Genomic DNA, 15,754 nt, shown 5'->3' with positions numbered 1-15,754 from the left:
AGATTGGAAAGGGAAGCTGAGGCAGGCTTCAGCGTGAGAGCCTGTGTGAAGTGCTGTTCCTTGGTGTCACCCATTGGCAGTGACCAGCTGAGGCAGGTGACATGGGGGTGCCTGCTGGCTCAGATGTCACAGGAAGGCAACCACAAGTCGGTTTGCTGCTTGGGTACATGGCAGAGTGACGTAGTTGGTGTTCTCCTGCACTAAATGCCCCTCACCCTGCCTCTGCTGTTTGTCTTTCTTATTGACAGTCTGAATTTGTTGCACATTCTGGGAAATTGTAAGACTTGATTTTTTTGATATTGTCTCATTTATTGACATGATTGAGTGTTGTCCAAGTTGCTGTAACTAGATCTCTGTGAAGAATGGAAACTTTAAAAATGGACCAGCATTAATTCTGAAGACAGCATAACCTTTTATTGGGTATTTCTTAAAGCTATCCCTTGGCTGAAGTTGTTGAACTTTTCATGAACATAGATCATCATTGTGAAGAGTGACAGCATCATCAGCCCAGACTGTCTGAGTTAAATTCTAGCCTGCTGTTCATTGGCTGCCTCACCTGGGGCAAGCTACCCAAGCTCAGTTGCCCCCATGTCCTCTGTAAAAGGAAGCGATGACAGTGCCTGTCTCCTAAGGTTGCTGTGGGGTTGAAGCATGGAGCAGTGTGGGTTCAGCAAGTGCTTGATGAGTATCTTGTTCACCTCAGCTTTCCCCTGCGTTGGCACTATAAAAAATGCTATTGGGGCAAGTAACAAAAATTTGGAACCAGGGAAGAAGGAACCCGGCAGTCTCTAAAGTGAAAGCATCTCACTCTTCCATGCCACTGCCTGGTGGTTCCTTAACTGTGGGCACAGTATTCTTCTGGATGTGGTTGAGTCCAGTGGGGCTCAGGGTCGTTCTGTCCACTCAGACTCTCCATCTCCACCCAGTTGTAACAGGTGTGCTTTGCAGTGTCTTCCAGACATAGGAGATTATAGAATGTCACACTCTCCAAGGTTTCTGAAAATTTACCATTACAAGACAAAAAGAGATCTGTGAATCATACAGCTAAGTAGAATAGATGTTTCTGGGAAAAGGTGGAGATGCTGAATGCCTTTTTTTTTTTTTTTTCTCATTTATCTGTTGTGTGGTAAAAGCAAGATAGATTAGAAACTACTTTATCCAGTGTATGAATAGATTTTTCTGGAATTTTTTTTTAGAAGGGTTGCTTTTAATAGTGCTGTTTTACAAAGAAATAACTCCAGGGAATGAATTTTCCACAAATTCCAGGCAAGTGTACATTACAGTGTTAAAATTATCACATTCATTGGGCAGTAAATAGTGTTTAGTTTCAAGACTCCATGCTTCTATGAAAGGGTCTCAAAGGGGGTTTTCCCTGTCCACATCAGTTGTTTGGGGCCAGTGTCAAAGTCAGTCTTAATGAGAACCATTGGCTTCCACTAGTGTTAGCTTCTGCCATTGTTGCTGTTGGCAGTGGACAGGTTGTGGTGTGTTTGCAGCGTGTTCAGGGCTCAAGAGACCATGGTCCCAGTGCTAAGGTCATTCCATCTTTGGCCTGTACTATCTGCCACTGCTTTCAACTCCAGGAGCCAGATATGCCTGGTGCTTCCACCTCCAGCTTTGTTCCTAGGAATGGGGCAGAGAGGGTGCAGGAAACTTAACCTTTGTGGGGCAAAATACTAGGCTCTTCGCCCACCATCTCATTTATCACCATAGTATTCTCCTAAGGTAGGTGAGGACATCGTCTTTCAAAAAGGAAGAAACTGAAAGCTCTCTTCGCCGTGGGCTGAATCCTGCTCTTTGTCATCAAATCTGATGTCCAGGTGTGCTAGCCCAGTGATGGGTTATGGGTTAGCTGTTTGGAGCAGCCCTTGTAGCTGGTAAGGACAACCAAATTAAAGTCCTTTGGCATCACGAGGACCTGTTTGGAAGTCTAGTTGTTGTTTCTCACCTAGACTGGTCAGTAGCAAGAAGCAAGAAGGAATCAGATCACATTTACAGGTCATCTTGGTCACTATGCCACTGTTGAATATCTGTGGATTGGGAATGATGAAGAGTCAAGCAATATTGAATTTTAGCTAAAACTGTCTTACTATAACTAATACTTTAGTGAGATCCTTGTATAAAATTCACTAGGTTTTATGAAGATAATTGTATTCAACTTCATATAGTGCACATAAAAATAAGTGTTAAATGCTTTTATTGACTGAAGTTTTTAAACTTAACACAAGCGTAAAGTTGTGATTTGGTAGAATGCCATCTGTCAGCATCACAGGGTTTTCATAACTTGATTTCAATTTGTAAAATTTTTCTTTTTTATTTTTGCTACTGATGATTGAACCCAGAGGCGCTTAATCACTGAGCCATCTCCCTTGCTTTTTTTTATATTTTATTTAGAGACAGGGTCTCACTGAGTTGCTTAGGGCCTTGCTGAGTTTCAGAACTTGGGATCCTCCTGCCTCAGCCTCCCCAGCTGCTGGGATCACAGGTGTGCACCACTGCGCTCGGCTGTAGATGCTTTTTATTTAAGGAAAACTACATTTTTAGTGTTCACATTTGTTTTTCATTTCTTTTCCCTCATAGAAACGGTGGAAAGAACTTTCTAAAGAAGACTTATCTCCTGCTTTTGACCATTCACCAAACAAAATAATGACTGGAAAGTACAATGGGAGCAGAATAGGTCCAGAAGAAGAGAAACCAACCAGTGACCGATGCACAGGGCTCTCCTCTAAAGTGCAGGACACAGCAGAGGAAAACAGCAGCAGGTACGCTTCAGTTAACTCAGGGGGCTCAGAGTCATGCAAGCCTTTATTTATTAAATGAGGGTAATTGCTCATTTGTTTGTTACCTAAGGAGTTTTCGGAATCCCATTACAAAAAGTCAATACTTGGAAACCAGTTGAAGAAACAACACTAGTTGAGTAGAAAAGTTAATTATAATTAGGTGGGAAAATGAACAGTATGATACAGAAAATAAATGGTGTTAATAATTGCTGTTTGCAATCACTTTTAGTATTAGTTATAATGCAATTAACAATATGCCTTTAGCCACACTTGGTGGTACATACCTGTAATCTCAGCAGCTCTGGAGGCTGAGCAAGACCCTAAGCAACTCAGCAAGACCTTGTCTCTAATAAAAATACAAAAAGGCGGGCGTGGTGTTGCATGCCTGTGATCCCAGCAGCTCCGGAGACTGAAACAGGAGGATCATGAGTTCAGAATCAGCCCCAGCAAAATGCAAGGCATTAAGCAACTCAGTGAGACTCTGTCTCTAAATAAATATAGAATAGGGCTGGGGATATGGCTCAGTGGAGTGCTCCTGAATTCAATCCTTGGTACCAAAAGAAAAAACAAAAAACAGGCTGGGGCTGTAGCTCAGTGGCAGAGTGAGTGCCTGTCTCACACATGTGGGGCCCTGGGTTCAATCCTTAGCACCACATATAAATAAATAAAGATACTGTGTCTATTTACAACCAAAATAATATTTAAGAAAAAATACCCAGTATGCCTTTAATAAGATCTTAAAATACTTAAAAAAAAATTCCATTGTTAGAGGAAGATAAGTCTTTTTCCCAAAAATTACATTAAAATGCCCTTTGAAACTTTCTGGGTTTTAAATTAATATGAACGTTTAACATTAACAAATTACATGTCCAAGGCTCGCACCCACATTAGGAAACTGGTATCCTAAGGTTATGAGCCATCTAGCAAAGTGAATGAACTCTTTCTTCTTCTGTCTCCAAATGAAATTTTTTTTCTTTTCTTTTTTTGTGAAATACACTTTTTACTTTGAGAATTTTTATGTTACAGTTATTTTGTTAGATCAGGATTTTGGAATGTAACAATGAAAATAGTCAAGGGCAACTACACATTATAGCTTCACTTTTCTCTTTTCCTAATATGGGCCTGGGGGTATAGCTTAGTGGTAGAACATTCTTCCTAGTGTGTGCATGGCCCTAGGCTCAATCCTCAGCAACAGAAAAGAAGATTACATGCCTTAAAATTTATAAAAACTAACATTTCACTATATAGTCATGGGTTTTTAGACTTGAATAGTTTATTTTTGAATCATTAATTATGATATATTATTCCTTATTATGGTTTTAGTAGTTTTAAGATGACTAGTGAAAGCACGAAATTATTTGTACAAGTATATTTTTTTCCACCTTAAATTTAGTACTTTTAAATGAAGTATACGGTGTGCGTGTGTGCAATGTGAAGGTTCTTGGGGTGCCTCACTTGTCAGGCAAACACTCTGCCACTGAGTAGCATCCCCAAAACCACAAAGTAATATTGTTTTAAATTGCTGTTATCTTTTTCAATAATTTTTTCATAATAAGATTGTCACAAGCATATTTGTTGCCACCACCCACCCCTTGATTAAGTACTATGTGCAGAATTAGGAAAAATGAGCTTGGTGACTGGGTTGGGATCCTTTGTAATTTTGGAGTGTTGTCTTGGTTTTAAAGACACAGGCCAGCCATAGTCCAGTGAATTAACCTTCCCATGTCTTGAGTCTCATGGCACAGAGATTAGCAAAATCACTCCAGAATTACAGAGCTGTTACAAAATGTGCTTTTAAAGGGGGTTGGGGGTAGTAAGATGCTTCTTACTATGTCTTGCAGTCTTAAATTTGAAAGTCAGTGTTCTGCAAATGAGAATAAATAATTGGGGTATTTGAAAAGTTCAGTCATTTGGACCCTCTCCTGAGAGTGTGCGTAGTGTGGAATGTGCCTGCCAGGGCATGTGTTGGCAGAAGCCCACTGTGTGCAACTGCAAGGCTTTCCACATGGTCTCCTCTGGGCAGCCCTTTTAAACTCATATCAGATGTAAAGCACTAATTATATAATCATATCACTTAATGGATTCATTACATCTTTTATAAATGTATTTCCTGTATTTGAACACAACTTGAATATTTTTACTAGCAGTATGTGCATTTGTCTACGAGTTTTCAATTCAGAGAGTATTCTCAGTAATAATTTTTGCAAGTAAATATTCGGATGGAATTCAAACAGCCAGGGGGGCCTGTTTACTTAATAAGTGAAAATGAAAAAGATGTGCAGAAGAACTATAGGAATTAAAGGTAAGCAAAATATACTCCTCAGTTACTAATATGAGAAGCAAGTACCCAAATTAGCAAATTATTAGCAAATTGTCAATTATTTACTATAAATTAAATACCATAAATACACAAGGGTTTCAGGGGATGAGAAGAGGAAGACTTGAAGAATAGAATAGAAACTAGAGGACCAAGATAAAAGGGAAGATTCTGTCTTTGTGGGAAACAAATCTGAAGAACAGGATGGTGGGGGGCAGTGTTTGGGCATGAAAAGTAGTGCAGAGCTGAAGGCTGTTTGTGCTGATTCTGCCTGGACACGTCGGTCAGCAACATCTGCAGGTTCCAGCATATCAGAGAAATGTAACATGATAAAATAAGATTCTTTTTTGTGTTTTGGGTTTCTTTTTCTCTTTATTTATTCTTTTTTAGAGATATACATGACAGTAGATTGTATTTTGACATATCATATATGCATGGAATGTAACTTCTATTCTTGTGGTTGTACATGATGTGGAGTTACACTGGTCATGTATAGGAGAGTGATGTCCCATTCATTCCATTGTCTTTCCCATTCCCATCCTCCTTCCTTCCCTCCATTCCTGTTATTTAAAGTATAGAATTCAGTGGATGTTAATATTTACAGAGTTTTGTGGCTAAGGCCATAACATAATTTTAGAACATTTTTATGATTATCCCAATTTCTAGAACTATTCTAAAAAGTAATTCAGGATCTAATCAAGGGTCATGCTTTTGATTATATTTGATTGATGTGGTTTTTAAAGTTTCTCCTTTAATTTGGAACAGTTCTCCATTTCTTTTTCCCCTCACTTGACCAATTGTCTTTTTCCACAGTCTTTATTTCTCATTGTTTCTCATGATTTGATTCAGATTAAACATTTTGGCCAGGAAGAAAAGTTGTGTCTTCATGTAGTAGACATTGAAGAGGAACTCATTTTTTTAAAATTAAGCTGCATGCTCAAAACTACTTTAGAAAAATTACTGGGAAACTGGTTAGGCTTTTGCCATATCACAGACAATAAGCAAAAAGAGCAGATGAGTTTTGTGAGAGATTTTTAAAGGGAAGAAGTAGTAATTGATGTTTGCCATTGGCCATTCTTTATGTAGTGCTGAGTCTGAGTATCTTGGGAGTCAAGGAGCTTATGCTGACCAGTACTGAATAGGAAAACAGGAGCTAGAAAAGTGTAAGGATAAATTTAAAAGTAGGCCCACTTGCTGGGCGTGGTGGCACACTGTAATCCCAGTGACTGGGGAGGCTGAGGCAGGAGGATAGCAAGTTCAAAGCCACCCTTAGCAATGGCAAGGCACTAACAACTCAGTGAGACCCTGTCTCTAAATAAAATACAGAATAGGGCTGGGGTTGTGGCTCAGGCCCCTGAACTTAACCCCCAGTACCAAAAATAAATAAAAAGAAAAGTAGGCCCTGTCACAGTAGAGTATCCATGGAAATTTTTAACAGATGGCACTTATCAAGGGCCTTGAAACATCAGATGATAGTACAGAGGACCAGGTGCCAGAGCACCTCCTTGTTTCCCATTCCTGCATCTGCAGACTGGCTGGCAAAGAAAGAAGGAGTTGTACGTAGAGGCTACACCTGTAATCCTAGCTGCCGGGAGGCTGAGACAGGAAGATCACAAGTTCAAAGCCAGCCTGAGCAACGGGGAGGCACTAACAACTCAGTGAGACCCTGTCTTTAAATCAGATACAAAATAAGACTGGGGATGTGGCTCAGTGGTCGAGTGCCCCTGAGTTCAACGCCCCAGAACCTCCCCCACCCTCCCTGCCAAAAAAAAAGGAGGGAATGAAAACTGATGGGCACCAGTTCACAGTTTGAAAAAGAGCCTTGCTTATTTTCAGGTCCTGTTAAAAGTATACATTAATATAAAACTGTACCAGAAGCGATTGCTGAGTTATCAGAGCACATCTCTGGACCATTTGGAGTACTGGGGCTTCCCCTTGTTTATTGCAGTGATTGAAGGACTTGAAGAACATGTGGATGTGTGTGGTCTTATCAGTGTCCGGATCCTTTAGACCAGAGTGATCTTGTTCTGCTATGCGTACCTTCTTTTTATCATTATTATTTCTAATCCACAGTATTCTACGGAGACGTATTCGAGAGGACAGAAAAGCCACCACTGCTCAGAAGGTGCAGCAGATGAAACAGAGGCTGAATGAGACTGAACGAAAAAGAAAAAGGTGGTTATGTTGGCAGCCTGTGCTCACTAAGATGGGGTTTGTGTCAGTCATTTTGGTTGGCGCTTTGGTTGGCTGGACTCTGTTTTTTCAGCAAAATGTCCTATAAATAAACAGTTTTGCCCAGCAAGCTTCTGCACTAGTACTGACGTTGCTGCATTAATCACAAGGGTCTGTCTTTTAGCAGCAAACGCCTCCTACCCCAAAAACGGTGCAGTAGAATAGACATCAGCCAGATCAGTGAGACTTAACCCCAGCCCAGCATCTCAGGACTCTTCACTGCAGGTGCCTCTGAAACCTAAACTGTAAGCGGCTGTCTAAAATAAAGACGTTCGTGCGTGTTAAAAATCGATACATTCTGCACCTGTATTCACAAGTGTGACACGTAATTTCACCCGACCAACATTGAGAAATCCTTTATCACAAGGATTTGAATTTGAAGGCTATCTGGATTTTAACCTGCACTTGATACAAGCAATAAATATTGTGGTTTTATTACATTATTAATGGAAAGAAAATGACCTTTAATGTGTGTAATGTATAATGTATTATTGACATGGGCATCAACACTTTATATTCTTAACCATTTCAGGGTAAATATATTTTATAAGTACCTATTTAATCTTACTTTTGTAGTTAAATGTACTTTTTAAAAACTCAATTTGAAAATCTGTTACCATTAAAAATAATAATAATAAATTGTATGTTGCTTCAATTGTACTGGATACATTTTCCCTTTTCCTAAAGAGAAGTTTGATATGAGTAGTTACAAATCAGGATAAGCAGTTTCTACTACATATTTGCATTTCATTTATATTTTACAGTTTTCTCTATTTTAAAAAGAAAAAGAAAAACAAAATTTTTCTGCAAAATATCTTTGAAATCCTTGCTGGGACACTTAGGTAATAGCTGCCAAGACTGTGTACAGAAATTGGTCTCTGCAAAGCCCATGACTAACACTGTATATTTTCCACAAAAACTCAGTGTAATTACCCTAATTTATAATTGGGGTAAATCATGATTTAGAAACTAAAAGCAACGACACTGGTGATCTGTGATTTCAGTTCACAGACTGAAGTTTTGAAGCAAAATTTTTTCACGTTCTTTCCACTGCAGCAAATAGTGAGATGATGTACAAACCTTCCCTTGTCCTTTAACTTCTTAGTGAATATTTTTAGACTTCACTACTCACCCGAGTGCTAGTTTTCTTCAGGTTCCAATACACCAATCAGTGTTTGACTTGTTTAACTTAAACTGTAAATAGTTGGTATAAATTAATTGCCAGGCAGCATAGATAGTACATATTATTTGAGTGGTTTCCAAACTCTGCTCATTGGATTTTCAAGAGGGTCACCAAGAGGTTGACTGTCAGCCTCAGCATCTCTGCTTTATCTTTTATGTACCATGTAAGGTTTTGGCACAAGGCTTAATCATTTCAAGGGGGACAGTTATCATGTAAAGGCAGTTTGAAAACCATGGGTGTAGGTAATGTTTGGGATTGACTTGCGTAGCCTTATTGAGTGTGCTGACTGTGCAGGACATAGGTGGTACTACATATTAAGTAAGATTGATGTAACTTGTGCCCATGTCCTGACTCAGTATCACTGTGTCCTTGACCCTGAAGTGGAGAGGAGGTAAGAGGGACATCTCTGTCTGTCTGTCTGAACTAAACCTGTGTTTAGGCATCAAGATGCTAATGCTTTAGGTGGTTTTGGTTTAAAATCCTTCTTTCTAATTTGCATTGTTTTTATCTTTGCTAAAGTACAGTCCATTGCTCTGCAAGCACAGCATGGGCAGGCATCATTCCATTTCCAGTTAGTTTGTTTCCTTGATTTTAACAACAAGATAAAGACTCCTTATAGGAAAGAAATACTGATAAGGCTGTACCCAGCCTTACTCAGGATGAACGTGCTTCATGGATTCAGCATTTCAGCCTAGCGTTATGTCTGCTTTTTGTCCTTCTGGATGGTACATGGTACAGTGTGTTTTAAAATCAAATTCAATGTAGTGAACACTTTGTGAAATTCAGGGCCAGGCTCTCTTCCCTCCCAGCAGATCCCTAAGGGTGAGGTAGATGGTGGAGTCTTTAAACAGGGGTGTGGTTTTACCAGTGCTGATATATTTTGTGTGTGCCAAATGCTAATTACTAAAATATATGGCAGTAGGTGGCAGTGCCATGGTCATTACCCCCAGCCCTTTGTTAAATGAGCTGTACAAGTCAAACATGGACAAAGATGTGGCTCCTGCCCTCTCCACTAGCACCAGAAGAAAGCAGTTCCTGATGGGTTCTGCATCTTAAAAAGGATTTTGTGTATGCATAGGTCTCCAGAATATTTGTGGCTTCAACAGATTTTTAAGTCACTTATAGTCAAGCACAGTGATACATGCCTGTAATCCCAGCAGCTCGGGAGGCTGAGGCAGGAGGATTGCAAGTTCAAACCCAGCCTCAGCAACTTATTGAGGTCCTAAGCAACTCAGTGAGACCCTGTCTCTAAATAAAATACAATAAAGGGCTAAGGATGTGGCTCAGTGCTTAAGTGCCCCTGGGTTCAATCCCCAGTATCAAAAACAAAAAACAAACACAAAAAAAGAAGGTCTCTTATTCTCAGGAAAGAGCACTTAGTTCACCTCCACATCTACTCTGAGCTGGAACAGACTTTGCTTCATGGAGGTACTGGCTGGTTACACACTCCTTTCCAGGTGTAGCCACATGTTGTGTTACATTGTTCCTTAAACATTCTCCATGTTTAATTTATATATAAGATAAACACAATGCCCACTTTTTGCAGTTTGAAGTAATAAAAGTGCATACAGAGCTTCAGCACAAAGTGAAGCCATTTCTCATGTTTAACAGAGATGATATGTATTTGCCAAGTCCTTTATCTTTTGGGTCCATTTCTCAGTGTTTTAATATTTCTGCCAAGAGATAAACAATAAAAGTAAAAGGATGTCAAGAAACTGTTAGTCATTTTCTGTTAAAGAGCTCTGCCTAGCAGCTGCCAGAGGAAGGGTGGCAAGTGAGTTGCCTTGGGTGCACATGTGCCTGTCCCTTCGACTTGCATGAGCTGGAATTGATGGTGACTCTGAAACACGTAGAGCTCAGTTGATGGCATGCACGGTCCCTCTGTGTGCCCGGCACTGTGCCTTTCAGGGATGGTGCTCACACAGTGCTGGGAGTCGGTCGTGGTGGTGTTAGGTCCCGAGAAGCCTGAGACTTGACATCTCTTCATTTCTTTTGCGGTGCTATCATTGAAAAGTCTCTCTCTGGTATATTTTAGAATCAGATCATTCTTAGAGACTGCAACTCATTTCTTAACGTGTCTGCCCAGCTGGACATGTACATCATGTGGTGCCCATCACCCCGGCAGCTTGGGAGGGACAGGAGGATCTGAAGTTGGAATGACTTAGAGAGATGCTATCTCCAAGCTGAACCATAAAATGCTCAGAAAACTGTTACTAACTGGATTTGATATAGAGATCAGAACCTGATGGTATTAAAAATACTTTTACTGACCTTTTAATGAGTGCCTGCATTTCCAAATTTGCCTGCCTTATTATTGTACAGATTCAAAAAATCTAATCTGCTTTGATTTTTACTTTCAGATACATATCTTTAAAAATAATTTTAAATGTTTTAATCTGAGTACCATTCAGTATGTAATTCATTCTGTCTGTGTTCAGGCAAGATTTCAAGCCCTTGCTAAACACTGGTTTATATTTTCTTCTAGCAGGTTCCCACGGGGGTTCTGAGTGAGTGAGGAGTATGTAACTGGGTGTAGCCCCCCCCCCCCCAAAGTCTGTGGCATCTTGGTAGGGAAGGAAGGACGGCTGAGGTCATCCTTCATTGACTGGACTGGGTGCCTCTTTCCACACTCTGGAACCAGGTGTCAGTAGAAATGTCTGCTCTGCACTCTCATTCATACACAGCAGCTAATAAAGGCTCTCTCACTTTTAAGAAGCTCTTATTTGGCTGTGACTTATGTAGGTGATAGAGGCAAATGTTATCATCTCATGAAGTGAAATAAAGGCCTTCTCACTGTCTGGATGGTTACTCCATCCAGACATCCTGTTCATTCATCCTTCCCTCCAGTTCCGTTATTTGGCTTGGATTCTATTTTTCCTTGTATCTATTCTCCAAGTGGTGTTCGTGGGACGGTGGTGCCCAAGCCTCCCAGCAGCGTTGGCACTCGCAGTCCCAGCCGTCCCTGCTGTGGGGGCAGGGGGGGCCTCCTCCTTCCTGCTCTGCCCAGGAAGTGCACGAACATCACGCTCTTGGGCACTATTCTGCTGCCTGTCCTAACATTGCCATTTCATTGTTCATCCAGATCCAAGAAAGTGGTATGAGTGTGGTTCTCTCTCCCCTGCAGCAGGAGTTTTCTGACTGTCTGGCACCTTCACATTGCCCCAGGAGAGCAGCAGGCTGCTCTGCACTCTCCACAGAAACAAGCGGCCGTCTCCTTTGGCTCCTATGCTCTGGAAACACCCACTGTCAGTGCCGATCCTTTCCTCCCGTGCTGTGCTCCTGGCCCAGAGCCCTTGCCAGTGTCAGCAGGGGCTGATGTGGAAGCTTCTGCGTGGTCTGAGAGTCTGGGAGCTGGCAGTGAAAACATGCAGAGAACCCTGATTCTGGGCAGTCCACTGGGAAAATGAGAAGTTCTGTCTTTGAGCCCTTTCTGGTTTTCTGGTTAAAAATGGAATATGGGGATTACAGTGTTGAGTGAGGATGTTGCCTGCAGAGTCGGCTCTGACCCTGGCTGGTGTGCTGCTTAGCTTGTTTTGGCCTTCGGCGAGGAGAATTGCATGAGGTGTTGGAGGTGGTGGTGGTGGTGGTGGTGGTGGTTTTTCCTGTATAGACTCTTTAAGAGACATCAAGTTATTTTTCGTTGCTGCTCTGACTTGACATAGACTTTTCAGACCATGATGCCGTTGATGCTTTAAATAACTAATAAACACTATGTCTGGCACATTCAGGAGAGGAATTTGGGTAAGTGGCCTTTAAGGCAGCCCTGGCTCACCTGAGAGGTTGTGATCAGCTGGGACTCAAGGCAGTAGACTCTTGGTGTGAATATCTAATGGCAGAAATGACTCCTGGAGCAGTTTGGCTCCTGATACCTCAGCATGTCAGTGCTGGCTCAGGACAGAAGGTCCTGCCCCACACCCCGAGTTGCCCACGCCAGCCAAGGCTACTTCTGCAGAGAAGACCCAGTGCAACCCACACCACTCAGCTTGTCAGAACCTGTTTTACCTTTCGCCTCATTAAATAAAATAGCAAAAATTGGTCCAAGCAAACATACCAGAATTTCTGAAAATGAAGCCTATTTGTCTTTTCAGTCTTACGTATAAATAGTCCTTTAAAACAGTTACCCTCGTCAGTGATTTCATCTTGTTTGAAAAATATTTAGAAATAATAATTAAATTTTTAAAAATCCCATCTTTTAGGTTGTTATAAGAAATCATTCAGCTGGGCACTGTGGCACACACCTGTAATCCCAGCAGCTCGGGAGGCCGAGACAGGAGGATTGCGAGTTCAAAGCCAGCCTCAGCAATGATGGGCACTAACAACTCAGTGAGACCCTGTCTCTAAGTAAAATACAAAATCACTGGGGATGTGGCTCAGTGATCAAGTACCCCTGAGTTCAGTCCCCAGTATCAAAAAAAAAAAAAAAATTCATCCTTGGTAAATATGTCTTTAACTAATCTGGAATTGTAGCCATTCACCATCTACAGTTTTGCCAACCAGTTTAAATGTGCAATCCGGATTTAACCTCCATGACCCTTCATCTAACTAGATGGCATTACCTCTGGTTTTGGGTAAGAAAATTGAATCAAAGTGTAAGTAACTTGCCCCAGACTGCACAGTCAGTACCTGATAGAACTGAGGTACAGTCTCCAACCAAGGAGGCCCGGTGACTCCACGCCTCAGGCCTTTCCTGTTAAGTCACGACTGTGTTTTGTGGAGTATTTGGACCAAATATTTAAATGGGAAAATGAAAGACTCTTAGCTGTTAAAAGCCAAAATATTCCTCCGATTTTTTTTTTTTAAGTGGAGGGAGAAAGTTGTGAAATAATTTGTACTACCACTGAAAATCAGAAGTATTCTTGGAACATCGGAATATTCTCTAAATCAAACCCTTCTTTCATTCACTGTTATTGAATTAAGTTCCTTTCCGAGCAGTCTTCTGAGTGCATGGAAGGTGCACATTTTGCATCAGAATTGTAAAGGGTGCTCTGCCTTCCATCAGCCCCCTTGGTTCAGGTGCTGGAGACCCCTATAACGAGCACCCATAGTTTTTGTGACTCAGATTCTACTAAGAATGATTTCTTGATGACTTGATGTTCATGTTGGTGGGAAGTCCCGATGAAAAGACGGCTCCATCGGTGCCCGGTGCAGGGGTGCTGTTCTGCAGAGGGGGCTGGGAGCTGGAAGAAGTCTGGTCCCCAGAACTCGGGGCTTTTGAGTAGACATTCTGGCTAACTGGTGTGGACCTGGCTTGTGTTTCCTGCCTGCCCATGCGGAGCCACAGGACTGACATGTTTAGGTTTGGGGCTCTGTGGTAAAGAGGAGCTGGGGAGAATGGCAATACCGTGAACCTCTCCAAAAGTTGTCCATTTGCAAATAATTGTGCAGGAACTTCAAAAATCCTGCTGCCCTTGACCATAGCCGTTCCTTCCATTGCTTGTTTAAACTCATTTTCACCCCTTGGCATTAAGGTACAGTAAGCCTGACAATTATTTTATGTCTGTTTTCTTTCATGTTGATGGTAACCTCAGTTTCCTCTCACTTCAGTCATGTAGCTATGATCCTTAGTGTTGTCCCTCAGGATAAAATGCAGCTGCTAACATGGGTGATTTAAAGACACATGGCAACTTTATGTCCAAACATTGTATCAATAGTATTTTTAGCAGTCTTACACAGTGGAGGTCCAAATTGGATTAGACTTTGGCATTGAATTCCAAAGTGTTGGTAAGTCGGCACATACCATGTAGTCTTGCTAAATTCCTGTGGCTATTTTTTTTTTTTAATCTGTCTGTCTGTCAGTATCTTACAAAGAGGTCATTTCTTGTGTAAAACTGGATGACCTGAAAAATTTGAAGTTAGTAATTCTTGAAGAAGAAGATGAGTCATGGTGCTTTACCTGCGTCTGTCTCACACCACTGATTGTACATGAAAATCAAGCACTGCAGTTTTACCAAGATGATAGCGAAGCATCTGGTGTGGTTGGCGAAGCATCTGGTGTGGTTGACTGTGACACGTTGGAATGGTTTTCGGTGCCCTACTTTTAGTTCATCGTTAGTCCTGTTGTGTTTGTGTGTATCTATGTACGTCTGTGTGTTTGGTAAATATGAATTGAATAGATGACTTCTTATTTTATGTTTTAGGCCAAGATTGACAGACACCTAAATATTCATGACTTGAGAATATTCTGCAGCTATAAATTTTGAACCATTGATGTGCAAAGCAAGACCTGAAGCCCACTCCGGAAACTAAGTGAGGCTTTCTAAGCCTGTAGACGGCCTCACGGTTGTCTGTTTACAAAGTAAACTTTACACCCAGGGAATGAAGAGCACCCACCAGCAGAAGACTTGGCAGACCCTTTAATCTGATGTATTGCTACATGTTTTTAATGCGTGTATGAAATGTAGAAAGATGTAAAAGAAATAAATTAGGAGAGACTACTTTGTATTGTACTGCCATTCCTACTGTATTTTTATACTTTTTGGCAGCATTAAATATTTTTATTAAATAGACTATGTTGCTTTGTGTGCATTGTCTTAGGACAGCTCTGCTTCAGATATGAATATTATGGGTTTCTTCTCAGATTTCCATAACTAGCAATTGATATTTAAATGAAAATTGGTTCAAAACATTGGTTACTTTTCCAGATTTTTTTAGTTATTCCTCAGTAGTCTTCTGTCCTGATAGTATTGGTTAGGTAAAAGCAAAAACAGGAAAGTTACATCCCTGGGGTCACTTGAGATGTGAGCTAGTATTGCCTAGTGGTCAAAAGTAGTTTCAGAGAGGTGCAGCAGTCCCGTGCAGTACCCAGTGTCCTGCAGGCTGGTGCACTCTGCCCCACGTTTCCCTCAGCAGGAGGCCAGGGATCCCTTTTTCCATCTCAGTTCCTGCCCAAGGGGTGGATTGGGGCAACGTATGTGGTCACTTGTCTATTGGTGATGATTTTGGTGTCCAGAGACACTTAAGCCCCTGCAGTCACATGAGTGGCGCCTTAAGGGTATAAAAGCCTGTCATTTATTTATTTGTTTATTTTGCCAGCTGTGAAATTCTTACAATATTTTTATAAATACAGCTGTTTCAGCTTTTAAAAATTCAAATGACTTTATCCTGTGTTCCTCTTTGCCCTACGCCAGATTTCCTGTGTCTGTTATATAGAGGCAGGTGGAGTGAGCCCCTGCCGGGTCTCTCCTGAAAGCTGCAGGAGGAGTTGTTCTCGCCAGGCACAGCAGCCAGCTGCTCCTCCCCGTT

The 15,754-nt window shown here is 41.3% G+C and overlaps 1 protein-coding gene across 2 annotated transcripts in view; it reads left to right on the top strand.

Moving 5' to 3' along the window:
• Ptpn2 (protein tyrosine phosphatase non-receptor type 2) overlaps positions 1-15,024 on the top strand; it is an 82,489-nt gene extending 67,465 nt beyond the window's left edge. The window contains exons 8-10 of one of the 2 annotated variants that reach the window (XM_026401985.2): positions 2,581-2,762; positions 7,171-7,272; positions 14,650-15,024. In XM_026401985.2, the coding sequence (XP_026257770.2) occupies positions 2,581-2,762; positions 7,171-7,272; positions 14,650-14,671 (306 nt within the window). In that variant the 3' untranslated portion in view covers positions 14,672-15,024. Of the gene's footprint in view, positions 1-2,580; positions 2,763-7,170; positions 7,856-14,649 lie in introns of those variants that run through there. The other variant, XM_026401984.2, reaches the window with a different exon arrangement.
• The last annotated feature ends 730 nt before the right edge of the window (positions 15,025-15,754 follow it).

The sequence above is a fragment of the Urocitellus parryii genome, chromosome 13 (assembly GCF_045843805.1).
Source record: "Urocitellus parryii isolate mUroPar1 chromosome 13, mUroPar1.hap1, whole genome shotgun sequence".
Taxonomy (NCBI): domain Eukaryota; kingdom Metazoa; phylum Chordata; class Mammalia; order Rodentia; family Sciuridae; genus Urocitellus; species Urocitellus parryii.
The sequence above is the reverse complement of the archived record's forward strand: the minus strand, read 5'-3'. Positions and strand labels throughout refer to the sequence as shown.